Source organism: Lepisma saccharinum, chromosome 1, assembly GCF_977018435.1.
Source record: "Lepisma saccharinum chromosome 1, izLepSacc3.1, whole genome shotgun sequence".
Lineage (NCBI taxonomy): Eukaryota > Metazoa > Arthropoda > Insecta > Zygentoma > Lepismatidae > Lepisma > Lepisma saccharinum.
Window position 1 is genome coordinate 42,208,272 of NC_139229.1, and position 26,809 is coordinate 42,235,080.

Consider the following 26,809-nt stretch of genomic DNA (forward strand, 5'->3'; position numbering starts at 1 on the left):
AACGAAGGTCAACCTAAAAGTATATATTTCACAAGTATAATTAGATTTCAGTCATAGTAATTTACATTAATTATTATGTAATGGGGACGCAGGAATGCGATAATTTCAAATTCAAGTGGTGTTTTTTGAGAGGACAGTACTAGTATCGGGGTAATATGCCCAATGAAAAAATACCTTTCTTGTCCCTTTGTGGAAAAATCTGCGAACGTCCGTGATTAGGGGGCAATCAACCCCCCCCCCCCCGCCCGTGCGCACGCCTCTGACCAACATATATGGAATAGTTTATAACATCGAGTAGCAGGATATCTCTCCTGTATGGTGCTGTAAACTAGGGAAATAATGACGATGTTTTGTAGTAGTGCATAGCTATTCACCCTGTTGCGACACATGTGCAGAACAGGCGGAAGACATTCTATTGTGTTTTCTGCAGTTGGTGAATTATCCTAAGTGAGATGATTTTGATGTTCTTTCTTTTCTTAACGTAATAAAAACGTGTCTTACAACCTAAGGCGTCATGCTTTGTTCTCCGCCTGAGGATGAATTGTATGATGAAACTGATGAACGGACACTCACAAAGAGCATCCATGCCGGGATTCGAACTCCCGGATGTGCTAACCACTTCACCACGGAGGCCAGTGCTAATGCACATGAATATCAATCCAAGTTAGCCATTTGGGATCATTGGGAAAGTCGTGTAGTTAGTAAAATGTGTACTTTTAGCATTTTTGATACAATTAAAACTATTTACAGCCAATGCATATTACTCATATTGAACCGGAACGACGAATTTGTGAATTTACTACAGGACTTTTCAAACATCCGCAGATAAGGCTAATACAGTTTCTTGTTCATATCTATCATAGTTATCCTGAAATACACGTATGTCAGTTTTCACGCAGCTTACTACTTTCCAGATATGCTTGATTCTGTTAACTGTACACTCCTCTTATTCATAGTTGCGAACTATCTCTCCGGATCCGAGCATGCATGTGAAAAAGAACTGAATCACTCCGCCACGGGGGGCAGCTTTTCTGATTGTAGTTTGTCATTCGAGTATTTGCAATGAACATAATTGTCAGCGATGTTTCCTTTCATCGTTACATCTATTTTTCTTATTGAAAACATCCGAGAGGCAAAAATACGACATTAAGGAATTAAATGACTAAAGAAACTAACTAACTCTTAAATGATAATAATTAGAAAGATTATAAGTGAACCTTTCCGCCTCGGTTAGCGGTAATAATGATGCTTTGTAATCGACGGGTCACGAGTTCGATCCACGGTTAGGGACATTTAATTAAGTGGCTCGGATTCCACTATAGGCTGTAGGTTTTGTCCCGATTAGCCTCTGTGCAACTAAACATTGCAATTTAGTGCAAAAATCAGCAAGCTTGGGCAGTTTTATTCCTTGTAAGCCTAGGTCTTCATGTTAATAACTTATTATTTATGACGTTGGAAAATAATTTATGCCGAGTGGTCAATTTCTATTCCATGGAGAAGAATCAGATGTGAAACATATATAAAACTATTGGTAGTTATTTTCACTACTAATCACATCTGCCCAGTGCGAAAGCTGCAACTGTATCTATTGATTTATGTCAATAATATTGATAGTCAATGCTTTTGTCTCCTAGTGTAGGTGAATTTGCACTGAAAATATGTTTGTTCTCTCAGTGTTACCTTCACAATACAATTGGTAACATCCTCCAACTTATAAAAATTAATTTTTAACACTCGCTCCAAAAATAGTGACATGATTTACATAGGATAATAATTGTTATCATTTAACTTCGTAGGCATCGTATTATCATCGTTTGACCCTCCAACAACCAAACAGCAATCCCACAGCCTCTGAACACATCCACCTACCAGATAGGCAGCAGAGTATCTGTAAATTTTTTTGGCAAGTTTGGAGACTTGTGATTTAACAATTACTTAGTACGTATTAAATAATCAATGTCCGTTGTTGATCCATGCAGATCTGCAGCTGCCACCTCCAACCACGATTTTACGTACAACACGTTGCAATAATCTTGCGATCTTATAAAAGCAGGAAATGAACTTGAACATAGCAATGGCCTTGCCCTAAGGGAAGTTTTATAATGGAAAATATTACGTAAGATAGCTTCTACTTCTTTAATTTTCGATCGAAAGGCGTCTACCGTACTATAAAAATCTGGGGGCTACAGGGAGCTTAGATATGTTGTTGGGGTTTCATCCCTCCTGACCTCCTTGTAGCTCCGTCCCTGGCTGTATGTATTTCGTCCAATGAGTACAAGCTAGCAAAACTGTGAATTTCAACAAGTTTGTAGGTAATTCTGCAGCTGTTCATAAAAACAGATGTATATTATTAGTTTCTTGCTGTGGTTCACTTTCCCATTTCAGCAAAAAAGTATTCACACTCTTTGCATACGGTGAGTAAATGGGGGGGGGAGGGAGAAGTTGCCCCTTAATAGCCTCACTTAGAAATTTAGTGCAGAAGAATCTAATAACAGTTCTTAAACAACATTATGCTTTTATAGAAATAAAAGTAAATACTATTTTCAAACCTACGAAAGTTCCAAGTAACTACGTAAGGAAAGGGTAGTGTATTACTTCCTATGTAATTGGACTCTCCCACTAGCAAATTTCTTATTAACACCTCCACATATTTTATTCTTTAGTTGTATTATCTGTATGTGTCTGCAGAATAAATTGCCCATATATTGCACATGAATAAATTATGTGTAGTTCTTTTGAATTTGCGGTACTAAACCACGTTTATACGTACAATAGTCTTTGAACAGCAGAGATGGAAAATAAAGCGCCAGCAGAGAACAATGGTGCCACTGAAGTTGAAATTCATCTAATAAAGTGATTTTAGATGCGTCGGGACACACACGACCCTGTTTTGTTCCCATCAATGTAATAAAAACAGTGAGATGGAATGAAGGCTTTATTTCGTCAGCTGAACTCTTATCAAGGCCCTTGCTCCCCATAATCGGAGGATCTGAGCACGCCTAAAATTCCTTATACAGAAATAGTGTTATTTGTCGTATATCCAGAAAGTTGATTGATTTGCTTTATTTTACTTCGCTTTTTGTGCCACTTTTAGCCAATTTGCGAAGAAGGGAATAAGTGATGATATGATGAAATTGATGAATGGACACTCACAAACATCCGCGGCCAAGCCGGAATTCGAACCCGGGACCCCTGGCGTCGTAGCGCGATGTGCTAACCACTCCCCCACGGTGGCCGGCCCCAGAAAGTTGAAAGTGAATGAAATTTCTATGGTGTGTTTTGTATGGTCATTATCAATAGTAAGTCTGTCATATTATTCAACTAAATAATGTCTTTGGAAAAGAAAAAACAACATATAATTAATGTATTTTATTCTACATAAGACCTATGCCTAAAAGTATTTTTGTATATGATGACACAGAACTATCTTATGTTGTGACTTCTTTGGGTCTGACTGTATATATATATATATATATATATATATATATATATATATATGTAATTGGTGATAAAATAACGCAGTAAAGTATTAAGTAAATATATTTTATCCCCCTACTTACAAATCATGAAAGGAGCCAAATTCGAAATTAAGTTGAACGGACGTTCAAAATGTTTAAAAATAGCACTATTTCCATCAAGTATTTTTTACCATTGACCCTCAGAAATATCTCAAACTGACAATGAACGTTCATTGAACTTATTTATGATCGACAGCTAAAAAGTCATTAATTTGCGTTACTGGTTGATAATCCACCACCAGATAGAATTTACACAATATTTACCTAAAAACTTTGAGTAAAGTCACCTTCCCCCTCAAAAAATCCCTTGGTAATGGACTTTCGTGTTCTCACAAAAAAAAAGTTATAATTTGGCACAATTTTTCTTTTGCAGGCAAACCTTTTGTAAAGGTGTACTTGAGTCTGTGTAACCAGCCCTTCCCATTTGTGAACAATATACTGGAGAAATACCCCGTTCTTCACTGTTGTCATTGCACTACAACCCCATCGTGATTTAGTATTAGGATATAGCGTAGTGAAGAACTGTTTACAAGCATCGCCCAAACCATTGATTCCCCCAAAACCTTTCCCTGAATTCTTTTTTTCTTTTCCTAGCTCTCAGCATGCGGTTTTCTTGGAAGACCGGCCGATTGTGAAAGAAAAAAGGGCCGTGGAGGGGGGGGGGGTTGAGCGCGAGCGGTACAGAGGGGGAAACGGCTAGCGCGACCAGCTTAGAAACGTCAAAGTTAGAATTTACATACATTGCTCTGTACGTCGACGAACTACAGACATTCTAAAGAAAATTATGTAAGATCAGTTTCATTTCTTTGCTGTAGAAGAACAGTAGAAGCTTTCTTGTTCTTTAAAATGTTGATTTAAGTTATTACATATAATTGGCGATCAAGTGAATTTTACGAAATTGAGATAAGGAAAACTACGTAATAAATAATGTATTTAAAAAAAGGCTTAACGACATAACAAATTTCATATTTGATCTTTAACTCAGTAAAATTTAAATGCCACACACTTGACTGTTCGAGCACAGAAGGTCGACGCAAGAACCTATTTTTTAGGTATCGTCACCAGCGGTGATACGGGCTCTTAATGTATTCTTTATGTAAAATTCATGCATCCACATCCTGGAATCCAGGCATTCTGAAATGGATACATGGTTCTCACCCGATTCAGAACTGCCTACTTTCAAAACCAGATACATGGATTCAGAAAGTCTGTGCCATCATCCCTGGTGTAAAGTACATTTGATAAATGTTTTAGGTTGATGTAGATGATTGCTTAAATGAGTTTCTTTTTTATTTTGCAGTAAAAGCTGTTAAACCTTCAGTAACCAGTGATACAAATTTCTAAAAATGGCTTCAGGAGGAAATTTAGGTGAGATGTCTCCTTGATTTGACAAAAGTTTCTACAATTCTTGATGATTGTTGTAAAAAAACAGTATCGAAAAATGATTTTGTAATGTGTGAATATGTGTGCGAAAATGTATATAGCCTATATATCCTATTCTAGACTTTTTATTGTATTAAGACATCCAATTTCACTATTGAAAAGTATTATTTTGTTTTTGGTTGTGCATGTATGAAGCATTCACACTTGTTCCAGTTCCCTTGTTCATTATGACTCCCACATCAGCTCTTTATTAACCATAACTTTTAATGTCTCTTTTCTCTACATTTCTTTCTATAAAAGAGGACTTCACTGTTGATTGTTTTTCAGAGGCTTGCGAATCATGATTTTCTTTTGTCTAATTTATGGTTGTTTCAAGCAAAAAATCATGTATTTTGATGTAATTTTTTGAGAGAATAGATGCTTTTTCCATCAGATATATCTTTCTAAAGAGTAGCACAATTGTTAAATTTCTCCTGTTAAAACTGTAATATTGATTATCTTGACAAATAAGTTCTGATGACGAGTGTGTGCATTCTCCTCAAACATTACATCAAAACATGCTAATTTGCTTGTAGCCACTAGTGTACGCAGGATTTATTTTCAGTGGGTAATATTGTAATGTTTATTCCATAGCAGCATTCGAAAGGGGTTGAATTCACAATAAATATTATGAAATGACTGAATAATTTCTAAAATGAAGCTTAAAATTAAAGACAAAAAATGGTAATCACGATTCATTTTAAGGGGATGGGGTTTTAGTTTACCACTTTGGTTGTTCTTAGTTATTTACTGCTTTCATTTGAGAATTTTGGTTTTCTCAAAATTTCAGGGGAGGCTGTAGCCCCATCAGTTTTCCCATGCATACGCCAGTGTTTGTAGCAATTGTAAGTTATTAGAAGAAGCAAATACAATACAAGCAATACATACATATATGATAAATTGTGCATAAAGAACTTAATGCAGAAAATGTAAAATGTAAGACTGTATAGTGTTAAATTCTGCAGTGTCTGGTTTCTATTAAAACATGGAGGATATGTGATACTACCACTCTGCATGGAATTATGTGGATTTTTCTTCCTTTGTGCTTGCCTAGATATGATTATAAAAATACTTAGTTTCTAGTCTTCCTTACTCACACTTTTTGCTTTGTTTTGTCAGCTCTTCTAAGTGTATCAAACAAGACTGGGCTTATCCAATTTGCACAGAAGCTCCACAAGCTTGGTTTAACATTGGTAGCATCTGGAGGTACAGCGAAAGCCTTGAGAGAAACAGGGCTGCCAGTGAAGGATGTGTCCGAAATTACAGGTGCTCCTGAACTACTTGGGGGACGAGTGAAAACTCTTCATCCAGCTGTTCATGCAGGTAATCATTGAAACATGTACCCTATCATATATTACAGGCTAAACACCATGATTAACCTTTAATAAAGTTAAACTTTAAAGTGCTGAGGGTGATTTTATCCAGTGGAAGCCACAAAGAACAGGTTTTCAGCAGGAAGTTTACAATTACATGGCTTTAACCTTTAGCAGACAGGAGCCTCTCCTGCATGTAAGTGTCTATGGACCATGTAGGAATGTACCAAAGTTTGTTTAAAATAGAGCATTAACAACCCAAGATCGCACAGTACTGATGTCTACACATCCATACCCATAAAATGTCTTCAGTCTCAGATGAATGTCAATTTGTAGCACATTTTCTGCTGTTAAAAACTCGATCACTGCATACTACTTCAGGCGCTTCACCAACATTGCATGGTTACATGGTGCCATTTTCCTCGCAATAGTTCAGCACCCCCTGGCGATAGAAGTTTGAAACCTTCAATGGAGAAGCGGGAAAGTCTTATAAGTGCAATGTATGGTTGCTCAAAATCCAAAATGCGTTTACAAGGTAACAAATAAAAACATAGGAAGCTTTACTTTTCAGCATGCCCTCGTATATATACTTTATTGGAGATCCATTTCAGGATTGTAATGTTGTTCATTGACATTCCAAATTACAGTTTGCAAAATTTTAACACAAAATGTTAATAAGAAATGAAATTAGGCATACCATATTTAATGCAAAATATTGAATTTTTTCACGAGTTTTGTATCTCTTAAACCAATTGAATCTCAAACTCAAAATTTTTACTGAAGTTACTTATCATGGAGTACTGTATTGTGTACAAATTTCAAATTTTTAAACAACTGCCCACCAGAGATATTTAACCCTGAACTTGGATTTTTTTTAACAAAAAGTACATGTTTATGACCCTGTAGAAAAGAAAGGATTAAAGTCTCAAGCTTCAAATAATTTTGGCACACACTATTGATACACAGGTACTTGCAAAAAAAAATTCAAGTGTCAAACAAACTGCCTTCCCCCTAAGAAAAATGTCTGAAAATGTAATTTTGAGCAATGAAATTACACAATTTTGACCTTAAAATTTATTATGAAGGAATAATATTTAGAAAATTACAGAGAAATACAATTTTAGCCTATAATGTACTTAACATCCCAGATTTTGTTTCATTGTCGTAGGACTTACCAGAGCTGAGATAAAAAAGTTGCCGCTGATGCTTACGAATGGAGAAAATTATGCTTGCCATGATAAAAAAATGCCTGCCATCTTCAAATCGGTGATAGTAAAAATAAAATAACAGTGGTTCTGAACTGTCAACATATGAGGCTCAAACCACACAAAAAATAAACTTTTTTTAAAAATGGTCAAGCAACCATGTTGTATGACTTCATATGGATTGACCCACAGTGCAACTTAATGCACCTCCTTCAAGTCATCGTCCTAGTTTGAAAATGCCATATCCTCAAAGTTTATATTTATCATTGCATATGCTACATGAATTATTGTAAATGACTGAGGAAAATCTGAGAAGGAACTACCTTTTATCATTGTGTCTCAAAATACACTATGAGATTATATATGGTGCTTGATTTGTAGGGAAGGGTTAGAATGTGTCACACTCCTGAAATATTTTTTAAAAGAATTTTTAAAAAGTATGTGCAAATTATTGTTATAAACAAAAAAAAAAGAAAAGTAAAGTGCTCCCCTGTGCTTAGCACAATGCCATGAAGCCGTATAGGGCATGTGGGGGTAATGCCCCACACTTTTTTGATCCGGTCATGAGTGGGGATGATGTGATCAGCATCATGCCCCTGACCACCTTTACCCCCCAGGGTTTCCCCCAGGTACCCATGTCATTCGATGCTGGGTGGGTGCCGGGGCCGATTCCAACATTAGAAAGTACCTGGATTTGAACTGGCCGGGATTGAACCTGGGACCTTTAGCATGGTAGTCAGACGTGTTACCGACTGAGCCACCTCAGCCTGTTATTATAAACATAAAGTAATATATACATTAAACGCAGGCTAAAAAGCTTACCATTAAATATACTAAGATTTTGGTTCTAATTCTATGTGATGACACAAGAATTGTTTTTTTCATTTTTTTCCTTACTTTCAGGTATCTTGTCAAGATTGACGGAAAGTGATCAGAATGACTTGCAAAAGATGAAGTATGAGATGATCAGGATTGTAGCTTGCAACCTGTATCCTTTTGTGGATACAGTATCAAAGCCTGATGTGACTATTGCTGATGCTGTTGAAAATATTGATATTGGTGAGTACTATGATCCCCCTCTTTTTTTCTTGTTTTGAGCTAACCTTAGCCATAGAATGGTAGTGATCTTATCACCTCCAGAATATAAAAAAAGAAAGTTAAAAATTTGTACTTACGTATGTGAGTATAGTGCTCTTATTGTAGAACGACGTTTCAGAGTTTGACTATCTCTTTCCTCAGGTTCGTATAAAAACTAAGTACTTGGCATAGTACTGCGTCAAAAATGTAATATGAGGATTGTGGTTAAGGGTTGGTTAGGGTACATTTAAAATATTAAGTTTTTGCTATTAGAAGTACGTAAAAACCAAGCCATTCCCTAATAAAACTTGTACAGTAGACCTATTCACAGGTAAAAAAGTTAAAAAAGTTAAAAATCTAAAAAACCTGCATAAATCACAATGCAACCTGCAGGTTTGGCCTTTCCTACCCAACTGTGCTTATCCATCCACATGAAGGTCAATTCACAATGAATATTTCCCCTCCCCTTAATTTTCTCGTTTCCCCTCATTACATCACAAATCCAACGTGAATTCACGTTCCTCTCTTGCAGCTTGCATAACTTCCGGAGTGACGTGGAAACCGATATTGGGTTCAATCTTCCAGGCTTTATCCCATTTTTTGAGGAAATTGATCCACCCGTCTTCCAAATTTCCTTCGTCCCTATTAAGATTATTCTTCCCCCCCTACAAATACTCGCTGTTTCGTACACGTTTCTTCCTAATTTCCTCCCCTCTTTTCTGATTATCTCTTTTTTTGCGATTCTATGCCCACTTTCCAAAATGTGTTCTGAGAGACCCGTTTTGGGAACTTTTTCCCTTATGTCCTTTTCATGCTCGCTCCATCTTTTACCCATATTTCGGCCCGTCTGTCCTATGTACTCCTTCCCGCATTGGCATTCTATTCGATAAACCCCCTTCTGTTTTTCCGGTATTTCCCTAGTTGTCTTTCCTTTCTTATAATCGGTGAAGTATTTTTCTACATTCTTTGGTGCTTTCATCCCGCAAACGATTCCAAAATCTCTCGTTATTTTTCCGATTTTTTCCGATACGGATTGATGGTAAGGGATGCCAACGTACTTTACCCTCCTATTTTCGATTTTTTTCCCCTTCTTTTTGATCCCCTTCTTTCCTAATAATTTTCCGTGCTCTCTCCGCTATCTTATCCATTTCTCTATTTGTGTATCCGTTTTTTAATCCTGTTTTTCTTATCCACCGAATTTCGTTGTCTTTTTCTTTTTCATTATTGCATAGTCTACCGGCCCTAATAAAAAAGTTAAGGAATACGTTTTTCTTTGTTATTTCGGGGTGCGCCGATTCCTTGTTAATATATAAGTTCCCCGATAGGGGTTTATGATGTACTCCTGTTCTAATCCTATTCCCTTCTTTCAAGATACTAAGATCCAGGAAATTGATTTTTCCATCGCTTAAGTTTTCCCTAGTGAAGTTTATTCTTTCATCTTGTTTTTCTAATTCTTCAAAAACCTTGTTCAGTGCTACCCCCTTTCCTATAATCAAGATATCATCAACGTATCTCCCATAATATTTAATACCCATTCCTGTTTTTTCCAAAGCTGCCTTCTCAATGAAGTGCATAAAAATGCTCGCTACTATACCCGAAATGGGGTTTCCCATCGCCAAGCCTTCTTTTTGTCTATAAATACTGTCATTGACATAGAAAAAATTATATTCCGTTACAAGGTTATACCATCGTACATATTCCCAAGCAGTTAGAATGTCTATTCCTTTTTCTAACAGCCACCTTAGTAAACAATCTCCCGCCCGCCCCCTCGGTACACTTGGGTATAAGTTAACAACATCAAAGCTACTTATTGTATCCTCGTCATCAATTTCCAGATTTTCTATACATTCTTTAACTTCTACGGCATTCCTAACGCTATATTGGGTGTTCTCATTTACCTTCCTTATTCTTTTTACCAGCATTTTTGCTAGCCCATATCCCGGATGTTCGTATGTTGGTATAATAGACCTAAGTGGTATGCCTTGTTTGTGTGTCTTAGGTATTCCAAAAGCAATTGGTATGTTGCCAACTTTAATTTCCTTAATAAGGATTTTCTTTTCGCTTGTGCCCAATGTAATGCTTGTCTCTACCCCTTTTTTGATCTCTCTTCTAATCTTGTTAATAGGGTCTTTCTCTATTTTCTCAAAATCGTTACCTTTAAAGCTATCTTCTAATTTTTGGTGATATTCCTCTCTGTCCATGATAACCATCTTGTTTTCTTTATCAGACCTAATTAGAAATACGTTATTCGCCTTCACCCATTTTCTTACATTTTTTAAATCGCGTCTTAGGTTTTCGTTTACTTTCTCTTTCCGTGTTCTATCTCCCCCTTTCGTGTTCGTTTCCTTTTTAATTTCAGAAGGCTTCACTGAGTCCAATGCAAATTATATGACATGGCAATTCCACTCGAAAATTGAAGGATGGCACATTTTGCTCTGTAACTCAAAAATTAGCAAAATGTCACTTACCATGTTTTACACCTGAGCCCTTCATTTCAAAACTTTTAAATGTTATAGTAAGTTTGCAGTAGATTTTATGTATTAATCCACTCGAAAATGGCACTCAGCATCTCCCGTGCCAGTCTTGTCTCAACTGCCCAGCTGTTCATGTCACAGGTAGAAAAAAAAAGTATAGTGCTCCCCTGTGGTATGCACCATGCCATGAAGGCGTATAGGGGGTGTGGAGTTAGGGCCCCACACTTTCTTGATCACGGACAAAGGTGAGGGTGATGTGAGATCAGTACCACGCCCCTGGCCACCTTTAACCGCCCAGAGTTTCCTCCAGGTTCCCACTTCATATGATGCTTGGTGGGCACCGGAGCCACTTGAACAGGTGGAAAACATCCCGGTTCCCCCCCACCAAGGATTGCATGGTGGTCAGACACCCTAAGAACTGAGCTACCACGTTCATATCACAGGCAGTCAAAAAATAGCACTATTGCAGCGGAACTAAATTTGGCGTGCATGTTTGCGAAAAATTGCTGCAAACTTGACCTGTTGCAGGGCTTAGTCTTGTTAATTTCAAACAACTTTTGTGGGAAATTTTTTTTGATTTTGATTACTGGTTTTGGAGGAAACTAAAATAATCAGTTTCATTGTGTCTGATAACTTCCTACTTCCAACCACTATTGATATAAATGATGACAGCACATGAGCCCAGAGCCCTTGATTATCTAACTCATCAATAGACCTCGGATTTTAGGTTTTTAACCTATTTTTTCCTTTGCAGGTAAATAAATAACAAGTTACATCAGTTTCATGAAAAAAACGAAACAACTGTGGAAGTTTTATAGTGCCTAAAATAACCTATTTTGCTTGTTAGAACTATTTTAGGTTTGTGCCTAAATTAAACCTTTTTTAAGGTTTTTATATATTTTTTTTTAGGTTTTACAGGATTTTTATATCTTGGAGGTATTTACTAGTTTGGTGGTGAAATAATTCAATGACTGGTGTGTTTGAAACAGGTTTTCTGTCGATTTCCCTCCCTCCAAATATATGATCTTTATCAAAGCATTAAACGAAAAAAATTGTCTGTCACTGTTATCTGCAGGTAACAGTGGCGTCAGAAAAAGGACAGTTCTCCCATACTTTTTACCCCTGCACTATAGACTCTTAATTCTAAGCCTTGCCTACTAAGTAAACTGTTCTTGCCTCCCCCCCTCCTCCCCATTCTCATTTTTGGCACCCGATCGTCTCTACTGCCTGCACAGTCTTAAGTGCAAACTTCTGATCTGTGCGGCCTTGCCCACTCTCGTGTCAGTTTGGTCCTTCTTGGCATTAACGCCTTACGAAGAAATGTTTCAGCATTCAAATTTGCACTACTGACAATGTTTCTGTTGAAAGATAATTTTCAGCACATGAAATGATCCTCACAGACAAAAGGTGGAGTTTGAGTGTGGGTAACGTGAAAACAATTAATGGTGGTCACTAGTATAATTCCTGGTTTTCAAGGTGAACTTTCCAAAACTTCAAGGATACAAGCAGATGTTTTCTCTATTCCACCTTACATATTACAGACTGTCAATATATAGGGTTTGTATGATTCCAATGTACCAAAAGAATTACCTAATCAAATTCAAGATATATTATTTTGTAATAATCTTTTGTCTGTCAGATTGATTGTTCTGTAAAATACACTAACAAAGTAAACGGATTGAGAAAATTTAGTTTTATTTTCCATGTAGCTTTCTTTCTCTTCCTATATAAAAGCTAAACTGAGAGAAACTTGCCTCAGGGCATTTATGAACATGTATAAATTTAATAGGATTTGGATTAATAAAAGTTGTAATTTTTCACGTCTACAGAGAAAAAATTGGAATAGAGAAAACATCCGCTTGTACCTTATTTCATGTTTTGCCAAAATTCATGAACAATTTCCAGAGCCAATAATTCACACGTAATTCCCGGAATTCTAGGAATTCCAAGTGAGTAGCCACCCTGATATTGTGCAGCAACTTATACATACTTAATTCATTTTTCATATCAACAAGTAACATTTTCTAACAGCACAACTGCAGTATTATAATAATTTGTAGATAATTTTGAAATTGATATAAATAAATGAAAATTTGTTTAGAAAATTAATATTTGGTTATTACTTTTCTTGTGAAATTTTTCTTTTAACCATTGTATCTAATCATTATTTTTCAGAAATTTTGTTCCAAATTAAGTCTTTTTGCAACCTATTTTAGGATTTTTGGAACCTAATTTAAGGTTTTTAGAACCTATTTTAGGATTTTTAGAACCTATTTTCGGATTTTAGCGCCTGTTTTAGGAACCTAAAAGCACACTTTTTGGAACCTAAGAATCAGAGGTCTACTCATCAAACATGTATAGAAGCAATTACTGCCTTACTGTGGAAGATGGGCAAAATAATAGAGGCCATTAATTTTAAAATTTTCAGTAATTACTAATTAGGTATAGTCAATCTTATTTTATGTTTATAATTTTGCTACTTCTTCAATACATGCATAGATTTGAATTCCTTATCGTTTAAAATGATATACACTATAAACATCATTATTTTGATAATATTTACAGGAGGTGTAACATTACTTAGAGCTGCCGCAAAAAATCATGACCGTGTAACTGTGGTGTGTGACCCTTCGGATTACAACTTGATCGTAGACGAACTTGAAGCTTCTAAGAACAAAGATACTTCTTTGGATACAAGGTTAGTGCAATGCAGTGTAATCAGCATACATTCTTTATTCTTTGTAATATTTAATACAGTGCTAACAGTGAACAGCAAAATTCTCTTGTACTTTATGGCTGTGCACAATAATTAAACTGTCCGATTGCCATGTACGTAGATGAGTCAGGTTCGATTTTCACCATTCGTGATCTCATGTAGGAAGGTTTCCAACAGCTGCATCTTCCTACCTAAATTCACCTACCTGGTCTCTTAAAAATGGATACCTGGGGGATAGTGCTCCAAGTCAAATGGAGGGGGGGGGGAGCTAATCCCTCAGCTAGAAAATTTATGCTCAGCATATATGCTCCAGCCTGTTTGTCACCACATGAAACATAGGATCATCCCCTCAGCTGTCAAATACAATACTCAACTAACAATTTCCATTTTAAGGGTTGCCTGGGGGTTTACCTTTAGCTTACCGATGATGCCAAAGTTGTCAAGGTAGATTTTTGCTACCTTTCTGTGGAGGTTTGTTCTGAAATGCACTATTACATTTAAATATATGGTGACAGCAGTGTAATTACATTAGCCAAACAAAATGGCTCTTGTTTTGTTTGTTTGACATTCAGAAGCTTTATTCAGACATAAAATTATTCGTAAATGTTCTGTATCATCATCGTCCTTCAGTTTCCTGCCTGTGGCTGCGTCGTCATAAAAGTCAAGCCTCTCCATTTTTCCACGGTGTTGCAATCTTGTCCTCGTCTCCTAACACTCTCCACTCTGCTCTTTCCACAAACATCTTGGTCTCCCCCTTGGTCTTATCCCCACTCCTTGAGCTTGGTGAGCTCTTACTGGTAGTCTTTCTGCATCCATCCCCTTCATGTGTCCGAACCACCTCATCTGTGCCTGATCTATCCTGTCCTGAAGCTTCACTACACTCACTATCTGTCGGATCTCCTTATTCCTTATTCTATTCCTTTTAGTCTTCTCCAATATACTCCTTAAAAAATTCATCTCCACTGCCTGCATCTTTCTTTTGTCTCTCTCTGTCATTGTCAAAGTCTGCTCCATACATAATCATTGGCACATAGTATGTGTTGTATATTACCTTCTTGTATTTCATAGGTACATCCCTCTTCCATATTAATCTTCGAACACTAAGATATAGTTCACCACCCATTTGTCCTCTTCTGTTTACCTCCTCATCTATTCTTCCACTTCTCTCAATTATTTATTTATTTATTAACCAATCGCCTATAACAGAGCGAATGCTCCAATTACAATAGGCATTACAATTTACTATATACAATATAATTTACATAAATATATAATACATGATACAAACACACAGTAATTATTACACAAAACATTAGATAAATATGAATACAAAAAGTTATACAAATACAAAAGTTACACAAATACAAAAAATTACATACATATACATATTACAAATTTTGAACAGAGGAGAAAACTAAAGGACAGAAGAAACAAAACATAAACAAGTAACAAACTATAAAAGTTGGAGAAGAATAAAGAAATTATACGAATAGCACTATTTAAATAGGAAACAGGAATAATCAATACAAAGCAAAAGTTCAAATTTGAATTCGTTTATATGTATACAAAATTTAGAAAGCTATAAATTGTATTTGAGACTATAAATAAATCACTCTAGAATTAGATCTGTTTTATTTGTATATTATATCTAATATGTTGTTTAAACTATATAGATAGTTTTTAATATTAAAAGCAAAATCCAAATCAATTCCATTCGGGACAATATTATTATGTTTACTTAATAATCTAATGATTGGAGAATTTTGATGGAATTTTGTGTTTGATTTATTGCAGTAAAATGGTTGTCTTACTCTTAATACCTTATAATTGACGTTAAAGTTTATCAACTGTATAAGATTTTCACACTCAAGTATACCATTGACAAGTTTGTATAGGAATATATGGTCAGCCGTTTCGCGTCTTCGTTGAAGTGTATCACATGAGAATTCATTTAGTAATTTAACATAGGAGATGCGATCTGCATATGAAGATCTCTTGTATTTTTTGTAGTAAATATGTCGTAAAAATTTATTCTGAATTTTTTCAATTTTATTGATATGGCATGAGATATATGGGTTCCATACCGTACTCCCGTATTCTAATTTTGCTCGTACAAGATTATTAAATAAATATACTAAAGAGTTAATATTAAATAAATCTTTGGAGTTTCTTAAAACAAAGCCAAGCATTTTATAAGAGTCGTTAACTACTTGTTCAATATGAGTATCAAAGGTGAGTTTGTTGTTTAACCATATTCCTAAATCCTTGGTAATGCTTTTTCTACTTAAAGAATTACTGTTAATTATATATTTGTGAGTGTATCTCATATGTCGTCAAGCAAATGAAAGTACAAAGCATTTATTGACATTAAAAGAAAGCTTATTTGTTTGTGACCAAACGCAACATTTATTTAAATCGGATTGGAGAGCTAGACAGTCAGTCTCATTATTTACTCTCTTGTATATTTTTACATCATCGGCAAACAATAAGCACTTGGAGTATTTAATTGTTCGTGGTAAGTCATTAATATATAACAGAAAAAATAAAGGGCCCAAATTTGAACCCTGTGGTACGCCAGAGTGCACAATAAACGGGAAAGAGGTTACCTGATTATATGTTACAAATTGGGTTTGATTATTTAAATAGGAAGCTACTAGTTTTAATAAACTTATGGAAAAGCCAAAGTTGGATAATTTCTGAAGCAAAATTGAGTGGTCTAATTTGTCAAAAGCTTTGGCAAAATCAATATATATTACATCTACTGGGGATCCCTCATTAAATGAGTCAAAAACAAATGTGATCAAGTTAGTTGTAGTACTTCTGTTCGGGTAAAACCCATGTTGCTCTGTAGTTATAAATGGTTTGACATGGTTAAATATTTTTTTATAAATAATTTGTTCAAATATCTTAGACGGAGCGGATATAAGAGATATAGGTCGATAGTTTTTTACATCACAAGCATTACCAGATTTAAAAATGGGGACTACTTTACTAATTTTCCAAATATCGGGAAATATTTGGGTTTTTAATATCTGATTAAATATATGACAAAGTGGGATGCGTAATACGTCAGTGCAAGCTTTAAATATATAAGTAGGAATTTGATCCGCACCACTAGATTTACTCTATTTTAATTTTTTTACAGATTCGTTATAATCATCATTAGTTACTGAGTGAATGTTAAGACAATGAGTTACTTCAGTATAGGAAGGTTCAGGAATTGAATATGATGAGGGAGAAGAGGAATACACACTGTTAAAATACTTAGCATAGGAATCGGCAATTTCCTTGCTGGACTCAAGATTTTGGGCTTCATAAGTCATTTGTTTCTGTTTACTTAAATTTCTCTTTTTGTTTTTAATGAAATTCCAAAACATCTTTGAGTTATCAGTGATATTTTCTTCAACATTTCTCAAATAAGACTTGTATGCTTTACTTATCATACTCTTTAAATTCCTACGTGTCTCTATAAACATAATGTTGTTATAATATGATAAGTTCTTCCTTTTCCTATAATATTCTTTGTTCTTTAAAGTTCTTATTATTTTAGATGTGAACCAGCTTGGATATGATCTTTTATATCTTTTCCTTTTAGGGACATTCCTACTTATAACTGCGTCTAGTAATGAGTAGAATTGTGATAATGCAATATTTGGATTATGATTAATTAGTTGATCCCAATTTACTTTCTCCAGGTCCTTATATAGGCCAAGAAAATTCGCTTTTGAATAATTATAAGTGGGTACGCCACTGATCTTTTCTCTGAATTTTATAAAAGAATTTGCAATTTCGACAATCAATGCAGGGTGATGGTAATCTTCAGGTACAATCGTATCAGTAGATCTAATGACATTAATATTAGTTAAATTAGTTAATACTAAATCTAAGGTTCTTCCATTGCCATTCCTAATACTATTGGAAGAATGGAGATTAAACATAGAAAGAAAATTTGCTAATGCTAAACAAATACGATCACCTTCCAATAGATCATAATCTGGACCAGTTACAAGAGGTAGATTAAAATCACCAATAAGTATAATATAAGGGTTGAAATTAATGACATCTTCAAATTTTACAAAAAAAATCATGATATGTTTCAATTTTTGAATTTGGTGGAAAATATACTGAGACAATAATGTAAACATTTCAGTCTATTACAACCTTAATACAAACCACTTGTACGTTGTCAATGTTAAATTCAATTTGTTGAGCACGGAAGCAATTTAAGATAGCTATTAATGAACCATCCCCATTTCTATAATTTCTGTCTTGACAAAAAACAAGGTATCTATCATCTATAAATTCGCTGTCAAAAATACTGTTATTTAACCAAGTTTCAGTTAACAGTATAAAGTCATAATTGGCGGTTAATATACTCCTGTATACTTGATCTAATTTAGTTCTAATTCCTCTTACATTTTGATAATATATTGAAAAATAGTTATCGGTTTCGGTCATACCTTTACTTCAAGTTGCGGACATCATTTATTGAGTTTAGTATATGAACCACCGAATCATTTGTTTTCTTTCTTAACTTAACATTACCAGATATTGTTATGAATACGCCTCTTCCTCTCTTATTTTCTAACCTGTCATGTCGAAACACATTATAGTTATCATCAAACAATTCATTACTGTATACACCACTATTTAACCAAGTTTCAGTAATAACAATTATATCGTAGCTATTCACAATATTATTTACATAAAACTCTTGTGTTTTTGTATTTAGACCTCTAACATTTTGATAGTAAATGGAAATGTCATTTGGGGAAGCCATTTAAAGTCATGCCAATTTAGTAATATCTTCAATTGTCTTTAAAACAAAAACATTTCTGTCGCCTTCTCTTTTTCTTAGTTTAATCGTACCTGAACTGTCAACCCACAAGAATGCATACTTTTTCTCTCGTTTTATTTTTCTTGCTTGACCATATATGGTCTTACGAAGTGGTGTTAAGCTTTCGTTAATATATACACTGTCATTACCAGAAAATCCTACATGGGTACAATTAAGATTCCTTTTAACCTTTCGTTTTTGTACAAATTTCTCTTTGTCTGCCCGCCTTACAAACTTGACAATAATACCTGCTGATTTTTGATAGAGAAGTTTCCTTAACCTATGGCAAGTGTCTATCATTTCCTTTTCCACTTGCATATCTAGAGCCCATCCTACATTTTTCACAATTTCATAAGGATCTTCATTTGGGTTTTCGGGAATGCCGAAAATTTCCACTGTATTTCTTCTCCCATATTGTTCAAGTTCATCAAGCTGCAACTGCGTCTCCTGAAGTTGTTTCTTGAGTTGAGCGTTCTCCTCTTGCAGCTGTTCCACCTGTCCAAGACACGTGGCGATGGTCTCGGATTGCTTTTTTATGCTTCCTAGATATTTGAAGCTCTCCACTGCCCTCAACTCTTCCGTGGTTATCTTTATTCTTGGTTCATTTCTGACTTTGTTTCTTGTTATTAGCACCTCTCTCTTTTCTGCACTGAATTTAATTCCTGCTCTTCTGATTTCCTCATTCCAACTATCAAGCTCTCTCTGTACTTCTTCCCTGTTCCCCCTTGTTACTAAGTCATCAGCAAACAACAGGACCTTCGTCTCTTCCTCTCCTATCTTCTTCCCCACCTTTTCGTTAATTGCATCCATTGTACTTATGAAGAGCAGTGGGGAAAGAGCACTTCCTGTTTTAGTCCATTACTTACACTGAACCACTCCGTTCTTCCCACTGCACAGCGACCCAGAAAGGCAAAAATCAGGAGCTCTCTATTTGACCCCGAAATCAATATAAATGTGTAAGATTATAATTTTTAAGGTAAAATTGACATTTTGGGTCCACAGAATTCACATGAAATTCATTCTTTTGATTTTTATAAAAAAGTATAATTTTGACCTATTTCAATACACACATGGGACAACAGTAAAACTAAATAAGACACACAATGCACTTGAAAGACTGAAATACATTCCCAGAAATATATTAAATAATAATAAAAATAATGATAGCAAGGATAATAATAAATACAGAGAATCTAGTACTCACTTTATCTGCGAAACTGTTTTTTTCTTCTTTGCTTGGCCAAGCAACAGTACAAGAAGTTCCAACGAGGATGGTGGCAGTGGCCACTGAAATTGATAGAACAAAGAAGAAAAAAACAGTTTTGTGAATAAAGTGAGTACTAGTTTCTCCATACTGCATGTCTCTTCTCCTAATTATGAATAAGGACAATAATAATAGTAATAATTGTGAAAAGTATCATTATAATGAATTTATGCACATAAATGTTTGAAGCCAGGAAAACAAGACTTCCTATCAAATCACTTTCAAGATAAATTAATGTATTTTAAGGCATTAAATAATATTTACTCATTAGTTTTGATATCTTTCCTTCTCCTTTAATTGTACTTTGGTGGTGAATGCGAGTTCATTAGATGTATTTTCCTGGTGAAGTTCTTCAGTTTATCACTTCCATACGTCTCTTAGCATCAGGTTTGCCAACAAGAATCCTGTAAACTCTTCTTTCCTCTTAAATAACTGAAAAAGAGAAATCATTAATTATTGCCAAACACATATATTTTTTATAAAAAATATTTGCCACAATACATATTTTATCTATTTGCAAAATATTGTGAACTTGTCACAACATAGATTTTCTGAGAACATAGCCACAGTTTGTGCTTCAGAAGAGACAAATGGTTCAAGTGTTGAACATTCGAAGTTCTGCAAGTCTGAATTGCTGTTTCACTATAATAGTGATAAGAATTAAATGAAAACTTTGTCAAGGATAAATGCAGCAGAACCCTAACTTTATATTCTGGATTTCACATTTTCTCACATTATATGTTCAATCTTGATGGACCAAACATTGCAAAAGTTATAAAATTTTCCTCAGTTTCACATTTTCCTGCATTTTAAGTTTTTTGCATGGTCCCCTGAAAGAAATCATATTCGAGATTCTACTGCATTCTAAAGAGAAGAGAGATTAATGGTTTTTTGAATATTATGAAATTTGTTAGAAGTGATGTTCAAAAATATCCAAGTTCTCATCTATTGTACTATATTATTAGTGTCTGCACTGGCTTACTTTGTTTAATAATTTTTTTCAGACAAAAATTAGCACTGAAAGCTTTTACACATACATCAGAATATGATCTGGCTATTTCTGACTACTTCCGGAAACAGTACAGTGCTGGAATATCTCAGCTCACTCTTCGCTATGGAATGAATCCTCACCAGAAGCCAGCACAGATCTTCACAACATTGGCTGATCTTCCTCTGAAAGGTGCGTTTGTGTTATTTTGTACTGCAATGCTACTGCATGCATATGAATAATGATGGGATCCAATATTGTACTTTGTACAGTCATGGACACTTCTGGGTTGTAATGATGTCATTGAATGTTGATGGGGCTGTTTCAACAAGGAAGTGTCCACTAATGTACCAGAATATAAGACTCAGGGCATGGGTATTGTTTGTGAGTGCCCCTTCTTCAATTTCACCATATCATCGGTCATTCTAAATCTTTGTGATTAGCCAAAAGTGGCAGAAAAGCAAAGTAAAATAAACCAAATCAATCAAACATTTATTACTAAACTGTATGATTTGAAATTCTGTTTAATATTTGGTCTAGGAATTAATTCGTGCGGTTGTTACGCACACATTGAAACACAAAATACATAAATACCTTAAGAAAAATATTGTCCATCGCGAGCCACCACTTTCACCCATCTGTCAGGCAAGTTACGGATTCCGTGGCGAAAGAAGTCCTCATCCTTTGAAGCGATCCAGTCAGAGACCCATTTTTCGATATCTTCTGAAGAAGTGAACCGCTGTCCAATCAAATCGTTATTCATGCAATCGAACAAGTAGTATTCCGAAGGAGCAACGTCTGGTGAATAAGGCAGGTGGGGTAAAACTTCCCATCCGACATTTTCTAAATAGGTTTTGACCGGTTTTGCGACATGTGGGTGAGCGTTATCATGTTGAAAAATAAGTTTATCATGTCTGTTCTCCCATTCTGGTCGTTTCCTGGCCAGAGCTTGCTTCAAACGGATTGTCGTCGATAACGTTCTCCATTAATAGTTTCACCCGGTTGCAGCAGCTCATAGTACACCACACCTTTCATATCCCAACATATGCACAGCATCACCTTTGCACAGTGAATATCTCGTTTCGGTTGTGATGGACCTGGTTCACCTGGCTTCACCCAGGCCTTTTTTCGTTTCGGGTTCTCGTAATGGATCCACTTCTCATCGCCAGTAACAATGCGATGCAAAAACCTCTTTCTTCTTTTCTGTCTTTGAAGCAGCAATTCGCAAATGGTTTTTCGTCTTTCAACGTCTCTGTCTTTCAATTCATGTGGAACCCAATGTGACATCTTTTGAATCATTCCCATGGCTTTGAGGCGTTTGGAAACTGTTGTTTGATCAACGCCTAATGCTTATGCAAGTTCTTCCTGCATTTGACACGAATCCTGATCGAGCAATGCTCTCAATTCTTCGTCTTCAAATTTTTTTGGCTGTCCAGGTCGCTCTTGGTCTTCCAGGCCGAAATCACCACTTCTAAACCGTGCAAACCACTTCTGACACGTTCGCTCACCATACACTTCCACCAAAATACGATGACTTTCGGTGGCACGAACTGCTCCATGTTCAGTTGACTACAAAATGCTGTTTTTGACGCGTCAATCAACTGCCCTATACTACAAACGATGCACGCTGACAGGAGTTTTCAACGCATGTATGGCTACACGGAACTGTGGGACGATACGCTCGTTACGCCATCTCTTGTCCAGGCCCACAAATTAATTCCTAGACCAAATAGTAATAGTAAGCCATTCTTGAGTCATTTTGCTTTATTTGAATATAAAGACATTTCTAATATGGTATCAATTTTTTCCACCTGTTTTCTACCATTGTAGGCTAATCTATCTTCTAAATCTAATCTTAATCATGATGTCTAAAGCCATTAAACTGTAAACACTCCAGTGAGATTAGATTGATTGAAAAAGGTGTCAGTTGTTTTAAACTGAACCAACCTTTACCTAATGCATTATGGAAGTGGTTAGGAAAAAAGTAAGCTTTTTTGAGAATTTATTTTTTCCAGGGCTTTTTTGGTTACGAAATTTTTGTTTTTTTTTCCTATTGTTCTCAAATCAAAGAACACAAGTTAGTACATATTGTTGGACAGCAGTTGCCTTGTTCTTCAGTTTTTATTATCTATAATGCAAAAGTTTTGAATTTTAAATAGAACTTGTACCATGTAATTTATTGATAGACTTAAGGTTGAGCAAATACGGATTCAATACCTACCACCACTGAAAATTTATTAAATCACGCATCATCTCGGTTACGTACCGAAATTCGGCAATTCCATTGATCATTTCATTTCAATTGCCTCTTCTTGAGGTTCAGCACAACAAAATTGAAATCAAGCATTTGAAGTTCATGTTTCCATTTACTGATTAAAAATAAGATACCTAAATTATGAACAATTTGTCTTAAGTCCAATTTAAGTCAGACACACAATAGTTCAGGATTTGTTTTGCCGATCTGTCCGTCAAATTGTGGATGCCCTACCAGAAAAATCATTCAAATTTTGAGGTTATCCAGTCAGCAAGTCATTGTTCAACATCTTCGTAATTGTTGAAGTGTTGCTGGGAAAGTGAGTGAGACATCGATGAAAACAAGTGGTAGTCCGAAGGGGCTAAGTCTGGTGCATATGGCAGGTGGGGCAAGAATTCCAAGCCAAGTGCAGAAATGGTGTGTCTGATGCCTCTCGCTGTGTGTGATGAGGTGTTGTCGTGCTGCAAAATCACGTTTCCATGTCTTGTCACCCAATCTGGATCTTTCCCATGGCATGAAGACGATCAGATATGGTTTGGCGACCAACATTTAACTTCTCTGCCAGTTGTTGTTGCGTTTGCATATCGTCTTTGTCCAACAGTGCTTGCAATTTGGAGTCTTGGAATTTTTTCGACTGGCCCGGGTGATCTTTGTCTTTCAAGTCGTAATCACCACTTTTGAATCGTCGAAACCAACGCACACACGCATCTTGCGTTAGAACATTGTCACCGTACGTTTCCACAAGCATACGATGGTTTTCACTCACGTTTTTCTTTTGATTGAACAAGAAAAGCAGGACGTGCCGCACATGCTTCTTATTTGGTTTGAAGGTCAACATGTTTCCCACACAAACCCAATATCACGATCACTCGCACTCGGTTGCACATCCACGGCATTTTGACAGGTACTGTCCTGGCAACACACTGACGTAACAGTTGTGACTGTGCAGCAACCCTTGCTTCCAGCACCATCCAGCGACGAAATTAAGAATTATTAACCGGCACACCTGGTAATACCCTTCAATATCACAATGATGCAGATGTGATGGTAAGAAGATGACAAGGTATGCTGTCAAGGATGAGACATGAGAAATAAAGAATTATGGATTGTGGGCCTCCTCAATGGCATAATGGTAATGCTGTTGCCTTGTAATCAAGGAGTCTGGGGTTCGATACCTGGTGGAGCCACATTGCATGGTTGTTCTTATCCCACTTATGATTTTAGGTTTAGTTCTATGTGAGTATAAAGTAGACGTGAAACAAACTTCGGCAATTATGTATTATTTGTGGATATTCTAGACAAAATGGACAATTTACCTTGTAATAGTGTTACAGAAATGCTTTATTTTTGAAGTAGTAAATAATTTTATATAAGTATTAGGTTTATTAGGTGAAGCATGTGCAAGTGAATGTACATTTATTTGTAATTTATTTTTGTTGCTGGAGATAATTTCATGTCTTTCATATGAGTGACAGATATTTTTTTCTTATTTCAAATAAAGATCAAAGTTATTTTCTTAATTTTTCCTTGGCAAATTAGTCCATCGTTTGAACATTATCTTTCTTTAATAGCTAAAAATTTTGATACAGTTTGAAAGTCATATTTTCTTCTCTGCTTTCTACAAGTCTAATGTGTTTGTGTTTGTCTTGTGTAGTAGTTCCTCCATTCATATTGGGGGTTAGGCGTAGAGCTGACAACTCTGCACTGTAAAAACCCATGTCAAGAATCAGCAATATAAGGCCATGGATGTTCCCAAGGTAAAATATTCCGGAGGTAAAATAGTCCCCCGTTCGGATCTCCGGGTGGGGACTACTTTGGGAGGTCCCTGGACTAAGGATAAGATCTACGTTAGGAATAAGAAAAATATTAAATTAGGCACCTGGAATGTTCCGAGCCTTTACCGGCCTGGGGCATTTCAGTGTACAGTTAATGAGATAGTCAAGTATAAATTAGATGTAGTAGCTGTCCAGGAAGTTAGGTGGCCAGGAGAAGGGAATTGTAAAACTAAAAATTATACTTTTTTCTATGGTGGTACTGAAAATCATAATTTTGGAACAGGCTTTTTCATAAATAATAGAATTATCTCGGCTCTTAAAACAATAGAATTTATTAATGATAGGATATCATATGCAGTTTTACAGGGTAGGTGGTGTAAAATTATTTTAATAAACATACATGCACCAACGGAAGATAAAGATGATAATACTAAAGATGATTTTTATACAGAGTTAGAACAGGTCTTTGATAAATTTTCTCAGTATGATATGAAAATTCTGTTAGGTGACTGTAATGCACAGATTGGGAAAGAAGAGACATTTAAACCCACGATTGGTAAAGAAAGTCTTCATGAATTAAGTAATGATAATGGTATAAGATTGATTACTTTTGCAACCTCAAAGAATTTAATTGTGAAAAGTACCACTTTTAAACATAAAGATATCCATAAATATACCTGGTCTTCTCCAGATGGTAAAACTCATAATCAGATAGATCATATTCTCATTGATAAGAGAAGGCATACTAGTATAATTGACGTTCGTACACATAGAGGTGCTGACTGTGCCAGTGACCATTATTTAGTAATTGCTAAATTAAGAGAGAGACTCTCAGTGATAAATCATAAGCAACAAAATCTAAAAGTTCTAAAATTTGATACAGGAAAGTTTACTGATGAAAGAATTAAGAAAGATTACCAAATTAAACTGTCAAATAGATTTGATGTTTTGCAGGATTTAAATGATGATGAAAATATAAATGAAACAGACGTAAATAAGAATTGGGAGCACATACGTAATGCAATAGAATCAGCAGCTAAAGAAAGTATAGGATACCATAAACCGAGAAAAAGTAAGCCATGGTTTGATAATGAATGTCATAATCTAATAGAAATAAGAAATCAGGCTAGACTTAGGTGGTTAAATAACTCTGATGATACAAATCTAAACAATTATAATAGAATAAAGCGAGAAGTTAACCGCACGTTTAGAAGTAAAAAAAGAGATTACTTGAAAAGCAAAATTAACGAAATTGAAACAAACAGCAAAAATAAAAATATCAGAGATTTATATAAAGGTGTAAATGAGTTTAGAAAGGGGTGGCAACCTAAAGTAAACTTGATAAAAGATAAAGACGGTGATTTTCTAGCTGACCCAAGCGATATTCTAAATAGATGGAAGAACTACTTTAATGACCTTTTAAATGTCCATGTAGGAGATAAATCAGAAGTCAATGAAGTACACACAGCAGAACCTTTAGTCCCAGAACCTAACTTGACTGAAGTTAAAGATGCTATTAAAAGGCTAAAGAATAACAAAGCACCTGGCATTGATTTAATACCAGCCGAGTTAATTAAATATGGTGGAAATTCATTAATTTGTCAAATTCATAAATTAATTTGTTTAATATGGAATAAAGAAGAAATCCCTCAACAGTGGAAAGAATCCATAATTGTTCCTGTGTTTAAAAAAGGTGATAAAATGAACTGCAATAATTACCGTGGAATTTCTCTACTCTCAACAACATATAAAATATTATCTAACATTCTTTTAACAAGACTAACCCCATATGCTAATGAAATTATAGGTGATTATCAATGTGGATTTAAACGCAACAGATCAACTACAGATCAAATTTTTCACATCAGACAGACACTTGAAAAAAAGTGGGAATATAATCAAAATGTCCATCAGCTATTCATTGATTTCAAAAAAGCATATGATTCGGTCAAAAGAGATAAATTAT

At 35.3% G+C, this 26,809-nt stretch overlaps 1 protein-coding gene across 1 annotated transcript in view; it reads left to right on the forward strand.

Annotated features, from left to right (window-relative positions):
- The window catches only part of LOC145994821 (bifunctional purine biosynthesis protein ATIC), a 94,142-nt gene that overhangs the window by 12,323 nt on the left and 55,010 nt on the right, over positions 1 to 26,809 (forward strand). The window contains exons 2-6 of the mRNA XM_083131144.1: positions 4,819 to 4,886; positions 6,060 to 6,263; positions 8,362 to 8,517; positions 13,575 to 13,707; positions 20,831 to 21,006. Coding sequence (XP_082987270.1) covers positions 4,865 to 4,886; positions 6,060 to 6,263; positions 8,362 to 8,517; positions 13,575 to 13,707; positions 20,831 to 21,006 — 691 coding nt within the window. The 5' untranslated portion in view covers positions 4,819 to 4,864. The remainder of the gene's footprint in view (positions 1 to 4,818; positions 4,887 to 6,059; positions 6,264 to 8,361; positions 8,518 to 13,574; positions 13,708 to 20,830; positions 21,007 to 26,809) is intronic.